This window comes from Ictalurus punctatus, chromosome 11 (assembly GCF_001660625.3).
Source record: "Ictalurus punctatus breed USDA103 chromosome 11, Coco_2.0, whole genome shotgun sequence".
NCBI lineage: Eukaryota > Metazoa > Chordata > Actinopteri > Siluriformes > Ictaluridae > Ictalurus > Ictalurus punctatus.
The window spans coordinates 5,099,702-5,122,526 of record NC_030426.2 but is presented as its reverse complement, the minus strand read 5'-3'; the positions used below and the strand labels follow the sequence as shown (position 1 = coordinate 5,122,526).

Here is a 22,825-nt window from a genome sequence, read left to right as displayed (position 1 = left end):
ACTCCTGACTGCCAAGAACAGGAATCTGATGCTATCATGGACACAGACTCACCCAAACTAGACAGTTGAAGAATAAAAAAGTACAACTGTTCCTATTAAAGTGGGTGTGAGTGTATATTTAATTATTTATGACAGTGAATATTGTATAATATACATATAGCAAATACAGTTAATGTAATTTTATATCAGTTAAATTGTTTTTTTAAATTCAAGTTTTTATTCAAGTTTAAGTCAGCCAACTGACCTACATAGTATGAATTTAAATAAATAAATATAGCTATATGTGTGTGTGTGTGTGTGTGTGTGTGTGTGTGTGTGTGTGTGTGGGTGTGTGTGTGTGTGTGTGTGTGAGAGAGAGAGAGAGAGAGAGAGAGAGAGAGAGAGAGAGAGAGATTCTTTTTTATTAATATATAAAAATGAAAAACACTTAGATAAGCATTGCAAAGTAATTACTTACAATTGCATGAAAAACAACAACAATATGTAAATTGAACATTATTAACACACACATGTTCCAACAGATTGACATGTCAGGGACACAGCAACTACAATTGTAAACATACATAGACATTCAGATTTTACAACACGGGGAAAGCATCTAAATACATGGACTTTCTTAAATATTTCTTCAAGTTAGTTAAGGGATCTAAAGGTTTTTGGTCTTTGTAAAATAAAGAGATTTTAAAAAGTTAGTTTAATTCAATTTTAATGTGGGGAAAGGATTTGCAAATGTTTGTTCATGAATGAAAAATTTACGTATAAAATGAAAAGATTAACCACATACTCCAGAGGTTTATTTTTACTATCGCTGTAATAAAATAATAATGTTTAAAATTATTTCATTTAATTAATTAATGTAATTAATTACATTAAATAATTAAAACAATAATTATTGGATTAATTAATTTAATTGTATTTTTTATTATTATTAAAAGCATGTGTAAAATTGGTAGAGTCAAAAATATGAGGACCTAGTTCAGACCAGAACTGTTTAGATGTGCAGATGTCTCCTCTGCCTGTTTACAAAAAAAAAAAAAAAAAAAAAAACATGGGCTGTCTCTACGGTGACACATTCGAATTCGAGTAGTAGCTGACTGTGACGTCACGTGTTCGCGAATCATCAATTAATCAATCCGACTGTACCTTAGACAGCAGACTGCTAGCAAGCAATTTTTACAGAGACTGATTAATATATTCTGTACGAAAATGTCAGAAGTCTTAAAATTATTTGAACAGCTAAAGCAGTGCGACGACACTTATGAAGCGGGAAATGTAAACCTTAATGACCTTTACACTCAGCAGAGCAGTCTGCTGCACAATATCCTCTGTATGCTGGAGCGCCTTGAAGCCGAGAGAGAGGCAGCGGATGTGAGGAAAGCAGATGTCGGTGAGTCGCAGCCGAATGAGAAAAGCTCAAGTCATACTGATGAGCAGAAGGCGGCGCAGGAGCAACTGTCCAGCGGTACAGAGATGCCGAGCCTCTCCACCTCGAGCGGACAAGTGGAGGACAGCGAAGGAGTGTCCAAGGTAAGGACTCATTCTCTAGTTCTGTATCATCTGAACTCCTTTTACTGTCCAGCAGAAATGTAATACTACACTAATAACCTGATGTTTTCTACCCACTTTTATTCGTTGTTTAATTGACTCAAGATAATTAACTCTCACTTTTGTAATGTAGCACACACTGAACTTTACTAGTTGCTGTCAGTTACTGTGATGTTGCTGTAATGTTTAATGGTTTGCCAAAGAAAGCTTCTTAGCGTAGAGACTTAAAATGAACCCACATCAGGTATCTGAAGACCCATATGTTCTGTTTTCAGGCTCTCATGCAAGACTTGGTAAAAGAGAATCAGAAGGTGAAGAAAGAAGTGGAGACACTTAAAAATCAGTTTAGTCAGGTGACCACATACATATACTTCACTCGTTTTTATCAATTACATCCAGCATACTGCAATTAATTGATTTCAGTATGAAATGGTATTCTAATTTTGACCATCAAAATTAGAATATCATTTAATACAGCAATCAATTCATTTACACACAATGTAAACACAGTTCAGTCACATAATAGTAGAATGCAAAAAAACTGAATCTGTTCATCTTGTTTTTCCAGTGTGTGACTTTGGAACAGGTGCAGGTCTTGCTGAGTCAGCGAGGTCTCCTGCTCTCTGTATCGGAGGGAGCCCTAAACCAGCTAGCTGTCCAGACCCAGTCCCAGGTCAGCAGTGAGACTGAGCAGTTACATAAGCATTGCAGAGTAATTACTTACAATTGCATGAAAAACAACAACAATATGTAAATTGAACATTATTAACACACACATGTTCCAACAGACTGACGTGTCAGGGACACAGCAACTACAATTGTAAACATTCATTAACATTCAGATTTTACAACACGGGGAAAGCATCTAAATACATGGACTTTCTTAAATATTTCTTCAAGTTAGTTAAGGGATCTTAGGGTTTTTGGTCTTTATAAAATAGAGATTTTAAAACGTTAGTTTAATTCAATTTTAAGGTGGGGAAAGGATGGAAAACCATTTGCAAATCTTTGTTCATGAATGAAAAATTAACGTATACAATAAAATAATTAACCACATACTCCAGAGGTTTATTTTTAGTATCGCTGTAATAAAATAATAATAATGTCTTTTAAACTAAAAGCATGTGTAAAATTGGTAGAGTCAAAAATATGAGGGCCTAGTTCAGACCAGAACTGTTTAGATGTGCAGATGTCTCCTCTGCCTGTTTACAAAAAAAAACATGGGCTGTCTCTACTGTGACACATTTGAATTCGAGTAGTAGCTGACTGTTACGTCACGTGTTCGCGAATCAGAATTCTCAAATCACTGAATCAATCCGTCTGTATCTTACACATCAGACTGCTAGCAAGCAATATTTACAGAGACTGATTAACATATTCTGTACGAAAATTTCAGAAGTCAGATATTTATTTGAAGAGCTAAAGCAGTGCAACAACTCTTTTGAAGCTGGAAATGTAAACTTTAATGGCCTTTACACTCAGCAGAGCAGTCTGCTGCACACTATCTTCTGTATGCTGGAGCGCCTTTGCGCCGAGAGAGAGACAGCGGATGGAAGGAAAGCAGACCGCGATGTCAGTGAGTCACAGCCGAATGAGAAAAGCTCAAGTCATATTGATCAGCAGAAGGCGGCACAGGAGCAACTGTCCAGCGGTACAGAGATGCCGAGCCTCTCCACCTCGTACACGAGCGGACAAGTGGAGGACAGGGAGGAAGGAGTGTTCAAGGTAAGGACTCATTCTCTAGTTCTGTATCATCTGAACTCCTTTTACTGTCCAGCAGAAATGTAATACTACACTAATAACCTGATGTTTTCTACCCACTTTTATTCGTTGTTTAATTGACTCAAGATAATTAACTCTCACTTTTGTAATGTAGCACACATTGAACTTTACTAGTTGCTGTCAGTTACTGTGATGTTGCTGTAATGTTTAATGGTTTGCCAAAGAAAGCTTCTTAGCGTAGAGACTTAAAATGAACCCACATCAGGTATCTGAAGACCCATATGTTCTGTTTTCAGTCTCTCTTGCAAGACTTGGTAAAAGAGAATCAGGAGATGAAGAAAGAAGTGGAGGCACTTAAAAATCAGTTTAGTCAGGTGACCACATACATATACTTCACTCGTTTTTATCAGTTACATCCAGCATACTGCAATTAATTGATTGCAGTATGAAATGATATTCTAATTTTCATCAAAATTAGAATATCAATTCATACTGCAATCAATTAATTTACACAGAATGTAAACACAGAATATAACAGTTCAATGACATAATAGTAGAATGCAAAAAAACTGAATCTGTTCATCTTGTTTTTCCAGTGTGTGACTTTGGAACAGGTGCAGGACTTGCTAAGTCCTCTGGTCTCTGTATCTGATGGAGCCCTGCACCAGTCCCAGGACAGCAGTGAGGTTGAGCAGGTCCCAGAGACACTGGAAGCTCTGGCAGACATAGGGGAACTACAGGAGAAGCACGAGAGCCTGGAGGCTCGTGTGGAATGCCTGGAAGGTAACATGAGTATGCACCTAGTGAGACAACAGCAGCTAGGCTACTGAATTTCCCAATATTGGCAGAATATAGAATTATATTTAATGTATAATTATATGAATATATAATTTTAATATTAATATATATTAATTTGTAACCTTACAGTAATGTTGGAGCATGAATTCTTTCATGACTAGAGTTTGACAACTATGTTTAAAAAACGAAATACAGAGAGTCCTTGTATGAATCCACAAGTAATATATGGATTTGTCTGATATACTAGTCTTAGTGCCACTTTTCCTGCTGTGCATGTTTAGCTGGACAACCTGTCTAAATCTGGGCATGGAAAAGCATGTATTAATAATGTATTAAATTTTTTGCTTAGGAGAACGAGACGATATATTGGATCAGTTGAATAAACTGAAAACTCAGTTGGTGGATGCTGTAACGGTAGATAGAAAGAAGGTAATGAAAATACACTTACCCTTCTACACCTATACTCACCTAACCACACACAAACACCTAACAGTGTAGATTATGATGGCAGGTACATGAGGTGGAGCCTTTGGACATGGGTCCAGTGAACGTTTCAGAAAGTTCAGGATTAGCTGAGGAGCTTGCCAAGTCTGAAGCGGCACTCAGCCAGATCAGAGACAGTTTCAGTGGGCTAGAGCAGCAGCTTCATCTGCAAACAGCTGATATCAGGTAAATTCCATTCACAGGCCACAGGAAACAGCACTGGGAGCAGTTGTAGCCCCTTCACTTACTTTAATAATGCTAATATTAAGTTCTTTGTATTACTGTTAGTTAGCCAGGGGTACTTGGATGTGCAAATACACAAGTACATGTAAGATTTAACTCTGTGTAATCTGTGTAATGATGCCACAGCTATCTGTAGCCTGGAGCAAAGGGATCAAAATTGGCCTTGGGATCCGTGAGATCAGGATTACATTAATGTCAAGAGAAATAAGTGTGTATGTGAAGAACTGAACACAAAAAACAATTATAGAGAATGGTTAGTGGTCCTCACTGGAACATTTGCCTATTATTTACATCCTCACAATTTTTCTTACACTGTCACACACACTTTGACAGGAATGCAGTGCGGAAGCTTGAGGAAGAGGTGCAAAATATGAAGCAAGAACTGCTGGCCCTCAGATTGGAACAGAAGAGAAGCCCAGATAGTGAAATGCAGGATAAGGTCGGAAAGAGTAGAGAAAGATGAATTAATTGGTATAGTGCAGTCTTCTCACTTTTTGATATACTAAAGCCACTTTATTTGCTGTCTATCTGTAGCTGGACAGCCTCCAGTCCAAACTAGATTCTGTGATGGCATCCACAGCTTCTATGCTATCATCCAGCCTACCTCAGGAAGATCTGGATTCCACAGCAGGTCAGGAAGGTGCTGCTGAACCTGAATGGCTCTCAGGCATGGCGGATCTGAGCATGAAGATAAGCGAGCTCTTTCAGCAGGTTGAGAATCTGCAGAGCATTGTTACTGATCTTAAGAAGCAGGAGAACACTGACACAGTGAGTACAGACACATAAACTTGTATCATTTATACGTTTGCACAGTCATAATCAGAATGGTATATATTTATTGAAAACCTTGTTTGTTTTCATAGGGTTGATACTTTTTAATACTTTTTAGGTACTTTTTATTTCTGGTTGCACTGCCATAATTTTGCATATCAATCAGTATTGGTAGTAATCCTCGTAAGCTCTAAGTTTCACCAACATCTGTTTTTATGTGGGGCGGCACAGTGGCACAGTAGGTTGCATTGACACATCACAGATTCAGGGTTTGGGGGTCCTGGGTTTGAGCCTGAGGTCACAGGTTACTGTCTGTGTTGTCTCTGTTTGCATTTACTCTATGTTCTTAGGTTTACTCCCACCTTTCCAAATCATGCCAATAAGATAAATTGCCTCTAGGTGTGAATAGCTGTGAGTGTGTGATCAATATTACAATAAAATAAACTCTTGCATCCCATCCATGATGTGTTCCCGCTTCATACCCAGTGTTCCTGGGAGAGGGATAAGCTCCAGATCCACTGCAACTTTAATCAAGATAAAACAGTTACTGAAATTGAGTGATTGAGAGTGTGTTTTTATGTGTATTTGTTTGTGTGTACCCCAGACCTCAGAGTTGACAAGTGATGTGCAGAGGGCTGTTCTACAACTCCAGGCTGAGTTCGAGAAGCTCCGCAGTACAACCACCCAGCTGATGAAGGATCACACGCAGGAACAAAGTCACATTGAGGTAAGGAATACTTCATCAGACTGGCACTGGTGTACCATTATTATAGACTTAGAAAAATACATGTACTAATTAATATGCTTCTCTCTCAGCACCTGTACAAGACTATGAAGGAGGTGGATGAGAAGAAGGCAGACAAGAAGGCATTGAAAATTGTAAAAAGCATTGTGAGTGTCTTAAATTGTAACACATTATCAAATACAAAGTCCATCCAATGTCATTTTCAGTGACTGAAACTGTTCTCCCTCATTCAGAAAGCAGACATGCAGGCACTGGATACCAAGGTCCTCCAGTGTGATACAAAAACAGTGATGCTGAACAGGACGTTTCAGGATCTACTGACTGGACATGAGGATCATTGTCATCAGGTTAATGAGAAGATCTTCAGGGAACTAGATTGCAAGGTGAACAGAACAGATCTGTGACTTAACATGAAAAAGCTTCTTTTAGCGATTAGAACCCCGGGGAAGGTGATCGCATGCATGTGTGAGAAGTGTAGTCCTCAGCAGCCATGTTTGTAGGTAGCGGTGTTTCCCAGGAAACCGAGTCATGGCTGGGCTGAGATATGACAGAGCACCCCCCTGTGTACTTTGGGGTGAGTTTCTTGCAGACATGTGGTTGTCTCAAGTCCTTGGTGACCGTATCACTGGGCTGGTACTGTGGATGATATCTGCGGCGGCGATCAGCTTTGCGCTTGTAGGTGTGTGCCATCTGTCTCAGGCGCTGGTGTGTGTTGGCCCAAACCTGTTTGCTCCTCTGGAACCACTGATCCACTGCTGGTGATTCCGTGAGGTTAGCATTCCAGGGGAACAGTGGGGGTTGGTAACCTAGCACACACTGGAACGGTGTAAGACCTGTGGCTGAGTGACGCAGCAGAATGTTCTAAGGAAATGGCCTATTTATTGGTTGGCTCGTTCCACTTGGCCGTTGGCTTGTGGATAATAGGCAGAGGTGAGGTTGACCGTGATCCCCATTTTTTCCATAAAACTAGACCATACCCTTGATGTGAATTGCGGTCCTCGATCACTGACTACTTCCTCCGGGATGCCAAAGTACCTGAACACATGCTGAAATAGTAACTTGGCTGTCATAAAGGTGGTGGGCAGGGCGTGTAGTGGAATGAGCCTTACTCACTTCGAAAATTGGTCCACTGTCACCAGAATGGTGGTGTTACTCTGGGACTCGGGTAGGTCTGTAACAATGTCAATGGCAGTATGGGACCAGGGGCATTCCGGTACGGGTAGGGGCTTGAGCTTACCGGCCGGGAGTGTCCGTGGAACTTTACATTGAGCACACGATGAACATGACACCACTACTCTGTGTACCTCCCTTTCCATATTAGGCCACCAGTACTTCTCCCACAACAGATGGTAGGTGCACTGTGTGAATCTGTGACTTGGGAATGTTTTCTAGTGTTTGATCCAGCTCGCACTCCAGGGCACTAATAATACAGGAGGGGGGTATGATGTACTCCTTGTGGGTCCTCAGAACCTCAGTGCTGCCAGACGAGACAGGGCGTCAGCCTTATTGTTCTTGGATCCGGGTCTGTACGACTGGGTGAACTGGAACCTGGTGAAGAATAGTGACCATCGGGCTTGACGGGGTGATAACCTCTTGGCGGTATGTAGATATTCTAGGTTCTTGTGATCGGTGAATATGACGAAGGGGTGTGTAGCCCCCTCCAGCCAGTGTCGCTATTCTTCCAGGGCTAGCTTAACAGCCAAGAGTTCTCTATTGCCCACATTGTAGTTTCGTTCTGCTGGTCATAGTTTCCATGAAAAGAATGCCAAGGATGGAGCTTGGGCTTCTCTCTGAAACGCTGTGAGAGGATGGCTCCTATGCCTGTCTCTGATGCGTTGACCTCCACCATGAACGGCTTGGACGGGTCTGGGTGCTTGATAATGGGGGCAGTTGTGAAGGCCTTCTAGAGCTGATCTAGAGCTAGATTCCATGGCAGGCGTTTGGGCTTTCCTTTCAACAAGGACGTCAGTGGGTGTTCTATGGAGCTGAAATCTCGGTTGAAACTTCTGTAGAAATTTGCAAAACCCAGGAATCTCTGAAGCTCCTTCACGGTTGCTGGCTTGGGCCATTCTACCACTGCTTTCACTTTAACTTGGTCCATGGTAACCCCCTTAGGGCTGATGATGTACCCCAGAAACGAAATGGTGTCCTTATGGAACTCACATTTTTTGGCTTTGACGTAAAGCTGGTGCTGGAGTAATCTTTGCAGGACCTTCCGGACATGGTAAACATGCTCCTCCTTGGAATTGGAATAGATCAAGATATCGTCAATGTACGTGATCACGGTACGTCCCAGCATGTCCCTTAGGACGTCGTTTATTAAGCACTAAAAAACTGAGGGAGTGCTAAAGAGCCCATATCGCATTACCAGGTATTCATAGTGACCGGAGGTGGTACTGAACCCCGTCTTCCACTCATCTCCCTCTCTGATCCGGACCAGGTTGTATGCACTGCGGAGGTCCAGTTTTGTGAAGATGGTGGCAGCACGAAGTTGTTCTAGTGCAACCGGCACTAACAGGAGAGGGTAGCAATACTTGATACAGCACTGATTAAGACCCCTGTAGTCTATGCATGGTCAGAGCCCTCCTCCCTTCTTGTCCACAAAGAAAAGTCCTGCGGAGGCGGGGGATGTAGAAGCTCTTATGTAACCCTGCTGTAGTGCCTCTTGGATGTACTTCTCCATAGCTCTCTGTTCAGTTTGTGATAATGGGTAAACCCTTCCTCGGGGTGGCGTAGTTCCCGGAAGCAGATCTATGGCACAGTCATAGAGCCAATGAGGTGGTAATCCACTAGCCCATTCCTTGCTAAACGCCTCGCTGAGGTCCAGGTACTCAGGTGGAACTCAGGTGGACTGTGGCGGTTTTATCTGGGCTCTCGATGGAGGTGGTTGCTAGGGTGATCACTGGTGTCTGAAGGCAATGGTTTATGCAGTGGGGGGATCAGTGCATGATCTTGTAAGTCCATGAAATACCTGGGTTGTGTTGTTCCAACCAGAGGAGGCCTAGAACCACTGGATATGTGGCGGACACCGTGACACTGCTCTCCTTATGGAGTGCGCTGGTCTGGAGGTTGAGTGGCTCAGTACAATGAGTGATGAACCCCCCCAATGGGGGCCCAATCAATGGCTTGAATCTGGCGTGGCTGATTAGTGGACGAACAGGGATGTTGTGCTACTGTATGGTGGTCTGGTCAATGAAATTCCCTGCTGCTCCTGTGTCAATCAGTGCTTCTAAAGTACAAGACAGTCCTGAGTATTCCACTATGACAGGTAGCAAAAATGCAGGTTGAGATACGCTCTGAGTTGAAGGACCCAAACTCACCCCTGGCTGATGTGGTTTAGTCGTTCCGTTGTCTCCTAACTCACGACGCTGCTTGAGAGGGCACTGTCTGACGAAGTGCTTCTCCTCACTGTAGTAGAAGCAACGAAAATCGCGACGCCGTCTGTCCCTCCTCCGCATTGACCCGGCACGCCCCAGCTGCATGGGTTCAGCGGGGAGACTTTGCACCGCAACCGCAGCCTCGCGGCGTACTGGGTGGTGGCTCTGTACAAGGCGATCTAGGTGGATAGCCAGGCTAATGAGGGAAACAATTGTTAGTTGGTCATCGTGACAGGCCAGCTCCGTCACTACAACCGGGTTCAACCCCTGGCAAAACAAAGTCTTAAGAGCGACAGTGACATAATCCGCAATGCAGCGTGTACCTTGCTTTAGGGTAAGCAGTTCCTCCCCTGTCTCCTTGTTGTCTGGAGAGGGATCAAAGATGACCCGAAAGCGATCTGTCAGCTGTTCCAGGGAAGTGATGGTGCTGTTTCCTGCTCCCATTCAGCTGTGGCCCAGAATAAAGCTCTCCCGGTCAACAGCTCCATGAAGTGGATAATTCTCTGACTCTCCGGCATTCCTGGGTAGCTCAAGAAAAACAGGGAACACTGGAGGAGAAAACCCTGACAGCGTGCCGGATCCCTGACGTTTTTCTCCAGCGCCAGTATGGGAGGAAAATGCGCAGTGGTCAGTGTAGCAACCGGTGCGGCTTGAACTAGCCTAGCCACCTGCTCAGTCAGGTTGGCTAGCTGTTGTTTCTGGTCGCTAATCATTCTACCGTGGCCTTCAATGGCTTGACGCCACAGCGGATCACCCACTGCTTCCATAGGAAGGCGAAGTAAACTGTCACATACCGTGGTTGAAGATGGAAGCAGATGCGGGTGACAGAATCAGGCAGAATAATCCAAAGGAATAGACAAAGTTCGTGGTCGAGAAACAGGCAGGGGTCAGGCGATCAGGCAAACAAACAATCAGGGCAAGGCAGAAATCGAGGTCGGGGACGACAACACTGGTCAAAGTTACTTTGTCAAACACGAGAATAAGGCTTGGATAATAGCAGAGAACAAGTCAACTGAACGTTTACTTCGCAAAGTCTGTTTGCATCCAAAGTCTCTTAAGTGCTGTGGTGAGAGTGTGTGTGTGTGATTGGATGCAGGTGTGTGCGATTAGAACTCCGTGGAAGGTGAGCGCGTGTGTGTGGGAAGTGTAGTCCTCAGCGACCATGTTTGTAGTTAGCGGTGTTTAGTCGTGGCTGGGCTGAGATATGACAAGTGATTGCTTGGTCTAGCACATTTGATTTTACTCAACAAGCCATTTGTAAGGTAAACCATATGCTACAGCAAAAATAACAGTAAATGTGCACTGCTGCAGCTCTCCTTAACTAGGAGTGACACATTTTATAGTCTGTAAAAAGTATTTGTTAATTTGTAAGTAAAAACAAACAAAAACTCTGAATATACATCTGATTGTAATGTTGTGTCTCTTTGGTTTCAGTTGAACCACACTGAGCTGGATCTTCTGAAGAAGCAGCTAGAGCTAGATTGTCAGATGAGAATTCACAAGGAGCTACAGCTGCAACGTGCCCCAGAAAGTGATGATGCTGCTGGTCTCAAGAAGTGAGTAATGCAAACAGTGTCAGTCTGTTTAAGTGAAAGAATCCTTCATAGGTTCTCCCTCTATAGCCAGACTCTAAAAGATGCTGCTATATTACTATGTGGATTTTCTGCTCACTTGTATAGTATGTGATTGCCCCATTTAAGCCAAGATAGTTTCTTCTGTGCCATTGTATTTTCCATTTTTAATTGAACTATTGGAACAAGTGGTTTCAGACCAAATTTCGTACCTCATAATGATCAGTAAACTGTATAAACCTTTTCCATCGGTCTTTTGGACACTCTACTTCACAGAAACAGCGTTGCTGATTAACATCCTGCTGTATTCTGCTGATGCAGGGAAATTCTCATTTTAGTTGTCTATAGTATTTGATGCTCTATGACATAATAATAAGACAAAACTTCAACAAATGCATTTATTTCGTATAGACCAGATAACTGAGATGCTCTTCTGTTTGCTGTTTAGATAAAATGTATATGAAGAATACAGTACATAAAAAATACATTACTATATTATTATTATATATAAAACACATAAATACATTATTATTATTATTATTATTATTATTATTATTATTATTAATTTCCTTCTTCCTAACAGACAGCTGACAAACTTCAACTGCCTCTCCTGTGACCGCTGTGTCGAAATAAATACTACTGGACCGTATGTTTGCTTTTTGAACTTTAAATCCATTCAAATGTATTCCACATGAATGAGTACTATATATTTATACTCGGTCCTGTCCTGTGCGTTTTCCTCTCTTTTGCTGGATGCTCTCAGACGCTTGCAGGTTTTGCCTGAGCTTCCAAGTTTACCCGCTCCAAAGGGCCATAGGAGGTAAAGAGAATTTTTTTAATAGTTTGTTTCCTGGTTAAAATAATAGCATGAATAGGTGGAAAAAATTGCAATGAGAACAGCAATCAACTGACAAACAAGAAAAGTAACACAAGGAATTTACCCTTATACAATGAAGTTCTGCTTATTCTACAGAAATCTTAAATCCTACTTTCTATGCCCATACTCCACCTTCCTACAATTTCTGCTTCAGTAATTAATCTTCAGCCTTTTTACTTTCCCAGGCTGAGAACATGCACTAACGTGGACCAGTATGAGCAATCACCTACAGAGTGGAGTATGGAACAAACCATGATTTTCAGAGTGAGTGATGGCTGTGGTTTCAATGGGCATATCTACAATACTAGTGAAGTGAGAGTGCCCACCTTCTCCCCCAAAAAAGGCAAGATCCCCTTTATTCCATAATACACATTCATACACACTCATAATGTGATAATGAGTTATAATGAGACAATCAGAAGCAACACGTGAAAATTCTTAACTAAGCCCTTGAATTTTGCAATCACATAATAGTAAATATGGCATTGTATGTTAAAAGATTTAGAATAGGTCCACTCATATTTTTGTGTTTTCTTGCACCTTGTTCTTTTGAGCAATAATTCCCCTTTTTCTCTCTGTAGTTGGCAAAACACCAACAGAGACACATTTCATACAAGGACAATCTTATAGAAATAAGTTGTAATGTTATAATGTTATGATAAAATATTACAAGATTTTTAATATGAAAAGATTATTTTTATGGAAATCTTATTTTTTACTGATTCATATCTATAAATACATATAGATGTTAATCAAGGATAAAGACTGTGATACCCTAAGCAAATCTGAATGATTATATAGTTTTAAACATCTGCTATACACTTCAGCTAGATTGAAAGCATCTTGTAAAATGGTCCAGAAAACAACAGCAGCTGCTGCTACAAATTATGAACTCATTCATAGACCCTGTCTCATCATTTCTGAGATTTGATTTCTATATAATCTAGTATTCCAGTTTCCTAATCAAAGTGATCACCCTGATGTAAAAAATACATTGTGCAAAACATTCCAGCTGTTCCCGTGTTCTATCCTTCACCATTAGTCTTTACTTTTATTGCATATTCATCAGTGCCACTAAAATGTCAATTGGATTTAACTCTCACACTTTACAAATAAGCTATTGTTCAAAGTTAGATTTGATTCTCTCTTTGAAAGTTTGTACTATTGTGTTTGTGTCACTACAGGCTACTGCAAAAACAAGGAGATGGTTAACCGCAGTCAGTTGCTGACACCTAGTGGAAGAAAGTCTAGCCGGCTATTGCCATTAAGACCGCAGCAACCCGAGACCCAACTCATCTGCTATGGTACATTCCAGACACACACCAACATAAACACTTAAAAGGCTTGTTTTAGACCTTGGAGTAAATTGCTTAAGGTTCCAAAAACAGTCTGACACTGCAGAGTAAAAATGTCTGCTGTGTGGAAATGTTTCATGTTTTCAGAAGAGAAAAATAGAATTTCAGTTTGCCACAAATGTATAGTGAGTTTCACCGAGGTGAAAACGCAAATAGTCTTAAAGGCAATACCACTAATTTAATCAATTATCTAAAAACTCATCATTCTAGTGATATTTTAAAAAAAAAATATGGAATAGCTAGCATTAGCAAGAAAAATAAGGAGCAGCAGCATTGGGGTTTGTCCAATGGCCACTTGAAAATAGGACAGTCCAAAAGCTAAAACCATGACAGACAAAATGAAAAGTTTATGGCTCTTGGTTCAGGTGACGGCAGCCCCGCTGGATGCGCGCGCGGAGAAACACAGAAGCAACATTTATCCCCTTGCTACAGAAAAGAGAAGTCTAGTTGCGCAATACTGGTTGGAAAGGGGGAAAAAACCAGATCAGCATTATGTTCAGCTGGGTGAACAAGGAGCAGGGTGGAAGAAAAAAGGAGGGCGACATGTTTCAAACGGTCACTGAGGGACTTTAAAGTCTTTACAGTAAAAAATTACTGCCTTGGGAGGAAGCCTACCTTTTCTATGACTTCCACTCACTCACGGTGCTGGAAGAAGCGGATTTTTAGAGCAAGCCAATGGTCCTTTTGGTGGGACAGTACTCCACAGGAAAGACCACTTTCATAAGGTATTTGCTGGAGCAAGATTTTCCCTGTATGCGCATAGGACCCGAGCCGACGACAGATGGCTTCATTGCTGTGATGTACGGGGAGACCAAGGGAGTTATACCTGGAAATGCGCTGGTGGTGGACTTCAAAAAACTTTTCTGGAAGCTTAATGCCTTTGGAAACGCCTTTCTGAACAGGTTCATCTGCTCTGAGGTCCCCAACCAAGTCCTAGAGAGCATTAGCATCATTGACACACCGGGTATCTTGTCTGGAGAAAAACAGCGTATTAGCAGAGGCTATAATTTCTCTGAAGTTCTGCGATGGTTTGGTGAGCGTGTCGATCACATTATCCTCCTCTTTGATGCCCACAAGCTGGATATCTCTGATGAGTTCTATGAGGCTATCAGGGCCTTCTGTGGCCAGGATGACAAGATCCATGTGGTTCTAAACAAGGCTGACCAGGTGGACACACAACAGCTGATGCGTGTCTACGGGGCCCTGATGTGGTCTCTGGGCAAAGTTATCAACACCCCAGAGGTGGTGAAGGTGTCCCTGGGCTCCTTCTGGGCTAAGCCCCTGCAGAACATAGACAACCGTCGGCTCTTTGTGGCTGAAGCACAAGACCTCTTCCGGGACATCCAGGCCCTGCCACGCAATGCTGCCCTGCGTAAGCTCAACGACCTCATCAAAAGAGCCAGACTTGCCAAGGTGCATGCCTTTATCATCAGCTATCTGAAAAAGGAGATGCCTTCTTTGTTTGGGAAAGAGAAGAAGAAGGAGGAGTTGATTGCACACTTACCTGAGATCTATCAAATGCTTCAGAGAGAACACCACATCTCACCTGGAGATTTCCCCAACGTCAACAAGATGCAGGAATAACTCATGTACTACGACTTCAGCAAGTTCCCCTCCCTGAAAATGAAGCTAATTGAATCAGTGGACAAGATGCTGGGCAGCAAGAATGCACAGCTGATGAACATGATCCGGGAGGAGGAAGGCAAACAGCCAGCTCCAACAGTGATGGGCGGGGATTTCGAAGGCTCTGAGGATGGACCATTTGGCCATGGCTATGGCGAGGGCATTAGTGCTGGAGCGGACACCAAGGACTGGATTGTGAGTTGTTACAAGCCACAGTATGATGAGATCTTCTACACACTGATGCCCATCAACGGTAAGGTGACAGTGCAAAGAAGGAGATGATGAACTCACGCCTGCCCAACACCGTGCTCGGAAAGATCTGGAAACTAGCCGACAGTGACAGGGATGGCATGCTGGACGATGAGGAGTTCGCCCTGGTTCAGCACCTCATAAAGATCAAACTGGAGGGATACGAGCTGCCCTCAGAGTTACCGCCCCACCTAGTGCCCCCCAGCCACAGGAAGAACCCCACTGCAGACATCCTGTTTCAACCACCAGGATGACTAAGACCCCTCACCATATGACCACTGCTATTCATATATAAACTTTAGCCAACAACTCACATTGCAGCCTCAATGGGATGATTCAACCAATGCTAACGTGGATAACAATAAATCAAATTTTCTGTTGCTAAAAAAAAAAAAAAAAAAGTTTATTGCTCTTGATGACCAACCCTTTTCACTTTTGGAGGACTGGAGATTCCACCAACTTATTGAGCATTTGGAGGCTAAATGTCTCCCAAGTTGCTGCTATTTGGCTGATGTTGCCTTGCAGGCACTGTACAATGTTGTGGCAACACACATGACTCGATCAAAGATAACGCCAAAGACTTTATCATCATCACTGACATTTGGACTCTATAAGTATGCTAACCTGAACCACTCAGTGGCTGAATGAAGATTTTTAAGTGAAAAGGGCAATGATACATGCACAGGAGCTGCACATATCCCATATGCTGACAACCATCTCCAAAACAAATGCTTGGACAGTAGAACATTACAAACAGATGCACGTGATAAGACATAATGCTCGCAATATGGCTAAAACTATGGAGGAGTGTCTTGTTGCTAGCTTTGGCTGCATTGGACATACTTTACAGCTAGTTGTGAACAAAGGTGTACTGAGTCAGCATAGCATCTCTGATTGCATAGAGAAAACTAGTTGGTCATTTCGAGCATTCCCATAGAGCCATTGGGTAAAGAGTTGTGAAATTTGGCAGTCTGATTGAAGACCTTCTATGGAACATTCTGACCAAATTTGGGACAAGAGCCGACAACGCTCTAGCACCACCATTTGGTCAAATTTGATCTTAATTCGGAAGTACGCTTATGGTCATAATTTTTGAACCATATGTCCAAAATTTAAAAGCCAGGCATCCCTGGATTCCCTGGGTTAAGGCAAGTTCAACTAATCATATTAGGTAAATTTCTGCCTAATTCGATTTTCTGCCATCTTGGATTTTGTCAAAAACTTTTTTTTTCTCTACTGCTCCTACAAATTTTGTCTAATCATCACCAAATTTGGCACATCATCTACCGATTAAACCTCACAAAAGAATTTTGAATACTCCAAAACGTTTGTCCATAATGGGCCAAAGAATCTGACAGTGATGACACCAAACAGGAAGTGAGGCTGTATCTTTGCTGACACAAAACTTGTTAGTTATGTTCAGGACCATGACCTGAGCATATGCAACAGATTTCGTGCCAGTGACACCTAGTGATCGTCTGGGTTACACATGTAAGCCTGTTCCCTGAGAAGGGAACGAGACGTTGCATTTAGCATAACAGTATGGGAAGCACCCTTGCACGCGTGACCGGTATCTGAAGCTTGTGTAAAATCATGCCTCTACTTATAGGCCTGCCATGATCAGGTGACGTGGCAATTAAGCGCGTCGCATGATATATATATATGGCACCTGTGAACCATGCCGCCAGCCTCTATTACCTGAAGCGAAGACGCAATTCACAGGCCTGCCCTGGTATAACAAAGCTAATCAATGTCTCATTCCCTTCTCAGGGAATAGGGTTACATGCGTAACCCCGACGTTCCCTTTCAAAGGGAACTTTGACATTGCATTTAGCATAACAGTATGGGAACGGGAATACCCACTCCGTCATACCGAGGGTACGGTCTGTTCAAAAAGACCCAAGCCCGAGGGTCACTGCAAGACACTCGAGCCCAGGCTGGAAAGAATATCCAGGCTGTAATAACGAATGAATGCGTGTGGCATAGACCATCCTGCAGCAGCACACACATCCTGCAAGGACAAAGCCTTCGACCGCCCTAGTGAAATGAGCTCTTATGCTCAGAGGCATAGTCAGACCGCGCGCCTCATAAGCCATAGAGATTGCTTCCACTATCCAATTAGAGATGCGCTGCTTTGACACAGCATCACCTTTACTGTCACCGCCGAAGCAGACCAGCAGCTGCTCCGACTTACGCCACTGGTCGGAGCGCTGGATGTAAGGACAGAGAGCCCCTACTGGACACAGCAGGTGCATCCTCTCTTCTTCTGGTGTGAGGAACAGTGGACGGCAGAAAGCCTGCAACACCACAGGGTGGGCAGCCGATGTAGGCACTTTAGGAATATAATCTGGCAATCTGGCCTAGGATACAGGAAGGCATTGGCTAATCCAGGGGCAAAGTCAAGGCAGGAAGGGGCAATAGAGAGAGCTTGTAGAACTCCCACTTGCTTGAGAGATGTCAGGGCCAGCAGAAGACCTACCTTTAGAGTCAGAAGCTTCTCAGAGTCTGACTCTAAGGGCTCAAACGGGGCCCCTGACAGACCTTCCAAGACCACTGAAAGGTGACAGGAAGGTATGCATGGTCTGCAGATGGGCCTCAGCCGTCTGACACCATGCATGAACCTCGAAGTTAGAGTATGTTGCCCCACAGAGGCTCCATCAACAGGTGCATGGCTGGCCATGTAAACCCTGATTGTAGAAGGAGCCAGCCCTGCTGAGAAACGTTCTTGTAATAACTCCAGGACTGTATCTATTGTGCAGTTCACTGTGTCTAGCTTACGTTCCTCACACTACAAGACAAATACATGTCAATATACAAATGAGGGCCACTCAAAAGACCGTGAGCTGGACAGCCATTTAAAACTGCACCCCAGCCAGTGAGGGACGCGTCTGTCATTACCGTCGTGCCGTAAGGAGATGCCCCTAGAGTGTGACCCGAGGCTAGAAACTGCAGACACCTCCAAATACTCAGAGCACGTAGGCATCGCCGCGTGACACTGATTACTCTCAGATGTTTCATCCGAGGATGAAACCCCCGACTTTTTAGCCACCACTGAAACGGTCTCATATGCAATAGGCCCAACGGTATGACGTTGGCTGCTGCTGCCATAAGGCCCAACAGTCTCTCGTAGAGACTGGAAGGGATGCCCAGACCTAGCTTTATCTTGCTCAAAGTTGATAGGATCGATCCTACACGTGTTGGGGATAGAAACGCCCTCATTGTAGTAGAATCCCATGTAACCCCTAGAAAAGTTGTCCTCTGCACTGGAGAAAGCATACTTTTCTTGAGGTTCAACCTGAGCCCCAAGCTCCTCATGTGGGCGAGAACTACATCTCGATGTTGAACCACCTGTTCCCTGGATCGTGCTAGAATTAACCAGTCGTCCAGGTAGTTTAGTACACGGATGCCCTGGAGTCGCAAGGGAGCCAGAGCATCATCCATGCACTTTGTGAAGGTGCGAGGGGATAAAGCTAGCCCAAAGGGAAGAACCTGAAATTGGTATGTGTTGTCTCCAAACGCAAACCTCAGGAACTTCCTGTGACTGGGCGATTTTCCTATGTGGAAATATGCACCTTTCAGATCTATCATCACAAACCAGTCCTTGAACTGAATCTGTGGTATGGTAAGTTTGAGCATCAGCATCTTGAACCTGTATGTCCGAAGAGTACGGTTCAGATGACGCAGATCTAAAATTGGCCGCATACTCCATTATTTTTTGCGGACCAGGAAATAACGGCTGTAAAAAAAAACCTCCCTCAGGGAACGGGGTACATGTTCTATGGCCCCTTTGTCCAAAAGGAAACTTACTTCCGCTAACACTGGGCTCTGCTCTGTGCTGACAACTGTGGTGAGCACACCTCTGAACCGGGGGGGTCGAGCTCTGAACTGGACCCGGTAACCCTTTTCTATGGTAGACAGAACCCATGGAGACACATTTGGCAGTAGTTTCCATGCTGCCAAATGGTCTTTCAGTGATGTTAGCTTTTCCACATTCCATTGGAGGGAAAGCATCAAATTTCCATCGCCCTGTGACAGCTCTCTGACCAGAGAAGTCTGAAAACGTGAGATGGCCTTGGCCAGGGAAGGCCCTACAGTAGCACTGGAGGCTATCTGCCCTAACAACCTCACATCCCCTGAAACATCCCTCCGTGGCCCATCAGGACATTCCTTCCTTCCTTGCTTTGCTTTTATGATCATTCTTAGATCAGGCCTCGTAGTAGGCTGTGGCTGTGGCCGCATGGTCCCCCTGGCTCTCTGCGGGGGAAGGCGGGCTGCCACCCTCGCCTTCTGGCCTCCCTCGCACTAGCGCTGGCCCGGGCTCCACTCATGGATGCCTGGGCAAACTCGACGCAACGGGGAAGGAACTGGCTGAATGCCGCCGTTTGCTGTTTTGCCTCGCGAAACCTGTCGGCGATGGCATTAACCAAACAGGCCGGAAGGTTTAACGGGGCGTTCAGCAAGGAGACCTTATCTTTGTCCCCCATCCCTGAGAGGTTGAGCCATAGGTACCTCTCCGCCACATCCAGGCTACCCATTGAATGGCCGATATGATTGGCCATTTGTTTGGTCGCCTGGAGAGATAAATCTGTGGCGCAGTACAGCTCTGCCACTGCCTCGGGCCCGATTCCCTCCCCAGTATCGAGCTCACTCAGCAGGTCTGCTTGGTAGGCCTGCAACACTGCCATTGCATGCAGTGACCCACAAGCAAGACCCGCTGCCGCATAGGCTTTACCCACCAACACCGAGGTGGCCTTACATGGCTTGGAAGGTAAAGTTGGCCTCCCTTAATTACCTGCCATTGATGGAGAGAGGTGGCTCGCAAGGGCCTCCTCCATCTTCGGCATCACTAAATATCCGTGCTGCTCACTCTCCATGATGGCTGAGTAATCAGACGTCGCGGGGTTATAAACACGGCGAGTGTATGGTTTTCTCCAGAAGCGTGATATCTCATCATGCACTTCTGGAAAAAAGAGGAGTTTTCTGCGGTGTGTGGGAGCTTTATATTTACATACATCCTGCTACGAGCCACTTCCTCTTCCCTGGGCCAGTCTATATTCAACTTTTCAACTGCCCTAGTAATCACCTCAAGCAGCTCTTTATATGCATGAGAGCTGCTGTCGGTTTTTGGTGCAGTGGCACCCTCTACCAACTCCTCGGAGTCAGCGAGGGTGTTTTGGTTTTCCATAGGGGAAGAGGAGTCGCGACGCGAGCTCCAAAGTCAGGCGGAGAGCCGGACCCGGCTCCTCTTCCAAATCCACACGAGAACCTCACGACCTAAGCCGGCTGGCTGCCTTGGCAGCGGCCGGCCCAGATCCGCAAGGCTCTGAAACCCAACTCCCTTTGGACGAGAAGAGAGCGAGCCGAGAGTAGAGCTGCCGAACTGTGAAATGTTCACAATGCTGACAGACAGAGAGACCCCTCTAGGGCTGCTGTCGCATGCTCTACGCCCAAACAAACACAGAAAGCGTGTCTGTTTCCTCCCGTGATGAAACGGGAGCAAGGTGAACACACTTTCTGAATTCTTGATTCAAGATGTTTCATGACTGCCCCACCTTGTGGCCAAGACCTTTAACATCTTTTTTTTCCCCCCCTTATATCATTTCAAGAGGTTGTGCTAAATTCACAGTTGTATGATTGTTCATGAACTATTGTAGTGTATCTGTGAATATGCAGCTCACCGAGTCTGAGTGCTTGTCCCTTGAAAATGCTGCTTGCAGCTTTAATTGTTTATTAATATCGATATCAGCTACAAGAAGGTGCTAATTATCAGTTATTGTATTGGCCCAATATCGGTGCATCCCTACAATAAATCATATATAATAAAAGTGATCAGTTAGACAGAATAGAAAAGATAAAGCACATCAAATAAAAATCCAGTAAGGAATCCAAATAACAAGTGGATGTCCTCATTAAGGTTTAAAGAACCAAACTGGTAAAGTGCTGTAAAAACCTCATTGTGTACTCAGAAACACATTATTGTTATAATGATAATAATTCACTCTCTGTACCTCTCATTTACAAGGTTCAAACTGCTTGGAGAAAGGTAAGCAATGGTTCATTGAGGACTCCATTCCACAGACCCTTCACTGCCGTCAGCCAAGAAAACCTGTTGGCAATAATGACTAAATAAATACACAAGGTAACATTTTACAATAACGGTACATTAGTAAATGGCAGTTATGTATGAGCTTATGTATTACATAATAGCTTATGTATTACATGTTCTGTTACACCCTCTTTACTGTCAGGGTGATGAGAATCACCTACTGTGGTGCTTGAAAGTTTGTGAACCCTTTAGAATTTTCTATATTTCTGCATAAATATGACCTAAAACATCAGATTTTCACACAAGTCCTAAAAGTAGACAAAGAGAACCCAATTAAACAAATGAGACAGTAATTTTTTACTTATAAATGATCCAATATTACATACCTGTGAGTGGCAAAAGTATGTGAAACTCTAGGATTAGCAGTTAATTTGAAGGTGAACTTATAGTCAGGTGTCATGTTTTCAATCAATGGGATGACAATCAGATGTGACTGAGCACCCTGTTTTATTTGATGAACAGGGATCTATCAAAGTCTGATCTTCACAACACATGTTTGTGGAAGTGTATCATGGCACGAACAAAGGAGATTTCTGAGGACCTCAGAAAAAGGGCTGTTGATGCTCAACAAAATGACTTGGGAGGCCGACTCAAAGACAATGATCAGAAACGTGGGCAAGTACAAAGATCAAAACCAGAATGCAGTAAACAATAACAACAGCTTGGTAATGACAGAACACTAGGGAAACTGAGCAATTACTTTGCGAGTGATTGAGGTGCAGACAGTCATGTGACATGGTCAGGTGAGGTGCAGTGACTGATGGGAATCGTAGTCTCTAGTCCCTTTTCCGGTATTCATATAACAGTACATGTGATATATCACTTTATTGGAAGCTCTCAGCATGCACACAAGAAGGAATCTAGGTTATTCTCTCTGCCACTGGCATTTAGGAGGGGTGAGACAGAAGGCTACTTGCTGTATTATTAAAAAATATCAAGTGATTCTTTACATGTACCATTATCATAAATTGTTACCTAATGTGATAGTTTGCTGCAGAAAAATGTACATAAAACGTGATATCTAATGTAATAAACAGTTTCCTCTCAAGTCTCAATCATTGAACAGTCGATAACTTCAAAAAACAAATCTGGTTTGCTCAGAAGGTCTATGGAGTATGATTTGAAGGAGTTTTTGGTGGGGAAAAATGTAATCCAAAGCACACTTCCAATTTAGATTGTTTAAAAGCCTTTATTTAAATGTCTATTTCATAGTAGAAAGATTTATTTAAAAAAAAAAAAAAAGATGGAATAATGGGCTGCAGATCCAAAGTCAATAACTTCACTTTGATATGGGAAACATAAAGTTAAATCTCTAATGAAATCAGAAAAGACTCTGATGCTTGTATACATTTAGCACTGC

At 43.3% G+C, this 22,825-nt stretch overlaps 1 protein-coding gene and 1 pseudogene across 3 annotated transcripts; both read left to right on the top strand.

Annotated features, from left to right (window-relative positions):
* The first annotated feature begins 1,138 nt into the window (after positions 1–1,138).
* LOC108271588 (glutamine-rich protein 2) lies at positions 1,139–22,514 on the top strand. Of its 3 annotated transcripts, XM_017479251.3 has the most exons (20): positions 1,139–1,527; positions 1,821–1,898; positions 2,114–2,218; positions 3,028–3,270; positions 3,564–3,641; positions 3,864–4,050; positions 4,415–4,494; positions 4,577–4,734; positions 5,125–5,230; positions 5,326–5,559; positions 6,167–6,289; positions 6,379–6,453; positions 6,541–6,690; positions 11,119–11,240; positions 11,839–11,901; positions 12,019–12,075; positions 12,318–12,475; positions 13,317–13,436; positions 21,382–21,498; positions 21,928–22,514. In XM_017479251.3, exons 1-19 carry the CDS (start codon positions 1,207–1,209, stop codon positions 21,483–21,485), a joined length of 2,562 nt encoding a protein of 853 aa, XP_017334740.1. In that variant the 5' UTR covers positions 1,139–1,206; the 3' UTR covers positions 21,486–21,498; positions 21,928–22,514. The 3 variants fall into 3 exon arrangements, with proteins under 3 accessions (XP_017334740.1, XP_017334742.1, XP_017334739.1); XM_017479253.3 differs by having other exon boundaries at positions 3,031–3,270; positions 21,382–22,514; XM_017479250.3 differs by having other exon boundaries at positions 21,382–22,514.
* LOC108271590 (EH domain-containing protein 4-like) lies at positions 13,962–15,627 on the top strand (annotated as a pseudogene).
* Positions 22,515–22,825: the final 311 nt, after the last annotated feature.